This window comes from Pteropus alecto, unplaced genomic scaffold (assembly GCF_000325575.1).
Source record: "Pteropus alecto unplaced genomic scaffold, ASM32557v1 scaffold67, whole genome shotgun sequence".
Lineage (NCBI taxonomy): Eukaryota > Metazoa > Chordata > Mammalia > Chiroptera > Pteropodidae > Pteropus > Pteropus alecto.
In genome coordinates, this window is record NW_006441061.1 from 10,172,005 (window position 1) to 10,174,273 (window position 2,269).

The 2,269-nt window shown below is 60.2% G+C and overlaps 1 protein-coding gene across 3 annotated transcripts in view; it reads right to left on the reverse strand.

Annotated features, from left to right (window-relative positions):
- DPH7 (diphthamide biosynthesis 7) overlaps positions 1-2,269 on the reverse strand; it is a 13,274-nt gene that overhangs the window by 4,023 nt on the left and 6,982 nt on the right. For all 3 annotated transcript variants that reach the window (XR_003048198.1, XM_015594283.2, XM_015594285.2), the window contains exons 3-5: positions 1,965-2,107; positions 467-578; positions 48-220 (exon numbers count right to left, since the gene is read on the reverse strand). Coding sequence is in view for 2 of the 3 variants with exons in the window: in XM_015594283.2 (XP_015449769.1) it covers positions 48-220; positions 467-578; positions 1,965-2,107 (428 nt within the window). In the remaining variant the exon portion in view is untranslated. The remainder of the gene's footprint in view (positions 1-47; positions 221-466; positions 579-1,964; positions 2,108-2,269) is intronic.

Sequence of the window (2,269 nt, forward strand, 5' to 3'; positions counted from 1 at the left end):
TAGGAAACTGGGAGCCCCCTCGCCTGGCTGCCGCGGCCCCCACTCACCCACTGCTTTCCGGCAGTTGAAGATCGTAAAGCCGTTGTGCATGCAGGCCGCCAGGAGCACGTGGTGCTGGGAGGGGTGCCACTTGAGCCTCCACACCCCGCCCTGTGTGGGCATGTCTGCGAACGGCTGCTCCATGTTCCGAATGTCCCACAGTAGAACGTGCTCGTCGTAGCTGAAAGCGATCGACCTCAAGGATCGTTCGTGCAGGAGGGCCAACACCCACTTGTTCCCCAAGGTCCCGAGGAGGCAGGGACACCTCCCGCGAGGCCCGACCCACTCTTCCCCCAGGACCGAGTCCTCTTTCCCAAGCCCAGCAGTGACGCTCTGGTTTGAGAGCTGGCCCAATCCGCCATGGCCGCAGTCAGCCTGAAGAAAGGGAGTGACCGATGCCGGGCCCCCTTTGACTCTGGGAACTCACCTGCCCGTGGCCAGGATGCCCTCCTGGTGGGGGCTGCTCTGGATGCTGCATACGCCCATGGAGTGTCTGCGAGCAGAAGGGCAAGGCCTCAGCCAGCGCCAGGCAGGGGCACCTCTCCAGGGGAACTCAAGGCAAACAGAGCAAATACCTGCAACACACAGCAGAGAGGAAGAGCTGATGCCACTAATACATGAGGACGCTATAAAACCGGGGGGCGGAGCGGGGCGGCGGGGACCAGAAATCACAGAGAACAGGCAAACGGCAAAAGCAGTTCCTACGAAACGGGTTCCTGGAGGCGAGGGGGACGAGGCACAGGAGGGACTGATGCTCCTCTGAGCGTGCTGCTGAGCGTGATTTTAATTTCTTGAACATTGTTGATGTTTTTACAAATTCAAAAGATAGAAATTAAATCAATAAGAAAACAGTCCTTAAATAAAAAAGTAATAAACCTAACTGTATTTCAAGTAGCCACACGGAAACAAACGACGTGACGCAAGTAGCTTTTCAGCACAGCACTGTGACTCCACCAACTCAGTCCAGCGGGAAGTGCTGACGGCAGTGAACTTCAGCGAGACCCTACAGGGTGACGGCGCTGTCTGCAGCCACGCTCTGTGGCTCAGACGCAAGCATAGCACTGGGTTCTGACTGGGAAGTACGAGAAAGGGAGCAAGGGGCAGAGAGCTGAAGTGTGTCTGGAAGGTCAGACTGTGGCGGCCACACTGTCTGCCAGCAGGAAGAACTAGGCAGGTGGGCCACAGACGGCCATGGCAGTGACAACGCAAAGGCTTCTGGAGTGGTGGTCCCAGCAGGGTCAGAGAAGCGCTGCGGGGGGCGGGACCCTATCAGATCGGAGCCTTTGGGTGGGCTCAGGTGGGGCCACGGCAAGGCCTAGGGTGTGACCCTGGGAACCAGTGTGGGGATAGGAAACTGGGAGCCCCCTCGCCTGGCTGCCGCGGCCCCCACTCACCCACTGCTTTCCGGCAGTTGAAGATCGTAAAGCCGTTGTGCATGCAGGCCGCCAGGAGCACGTGGTGCTGGGAGGGGTGCCACTTGAGCCTCCACACCCCGCCCTGTGTGGGCATGTCTGCGAACGGCTGCTCCATGTTCCGAATGTCCCACAGTAGAACGTGCTCGTCGTAGCTGAAAGCGATTGACCTCGAGGATCGTTCGTGCAGGACAGCCAACACCCACTTGTTCCCCAAGGTATCGAGGAGGCAGGGACACCTCCCGGGAGGCCCGACCCACTCTTCCCCCAGGACCGAGTCCTCTTTCCCAAGCCCAGCAGTGACGCTCTGGTTTGAGAGCTGGCCCAATCCGCCATGGCCGCAGTCAGCCTGAAGAAAGGGAGTGACCGATGCCGGGCCCCCTTTGACTCTGGGAACTCACCTGCCCGTGGCCAGGATGCCCTCCTGGTGGGGGCTGCTCTGGATGCTGCATACGCCCATGGAGTGTCTGCGAGCAGAAGGGCAAGGCCTCAGCCAGCGCCAGGCAGGGGCACCTCTCCAGGGGACAGTCCGCGGAGGGGGCAGGGCTGGTGTCATATGCCAGGCGCTGGCCCCTGGATGATTTACCGCTCGCTGGTGAACACAGGTGTACCGGGCGTCCTGGTGTCCCAGCCTTTCAACAGGCCATCGTCCCCACCTGTGGAAACACAAACACCCAGTGGCAGCAGCACTGATAACAGGAAGTGGCCACTTCCCAGGGAGAAAATTGATGTCTGTGGGCGAATTCCTGTGCGTGACTTTCAGGTGGGTGGCTTCAGGTGGCCACCAGGCAGGAGAGCCCCAGAGACAGCACCCTGCA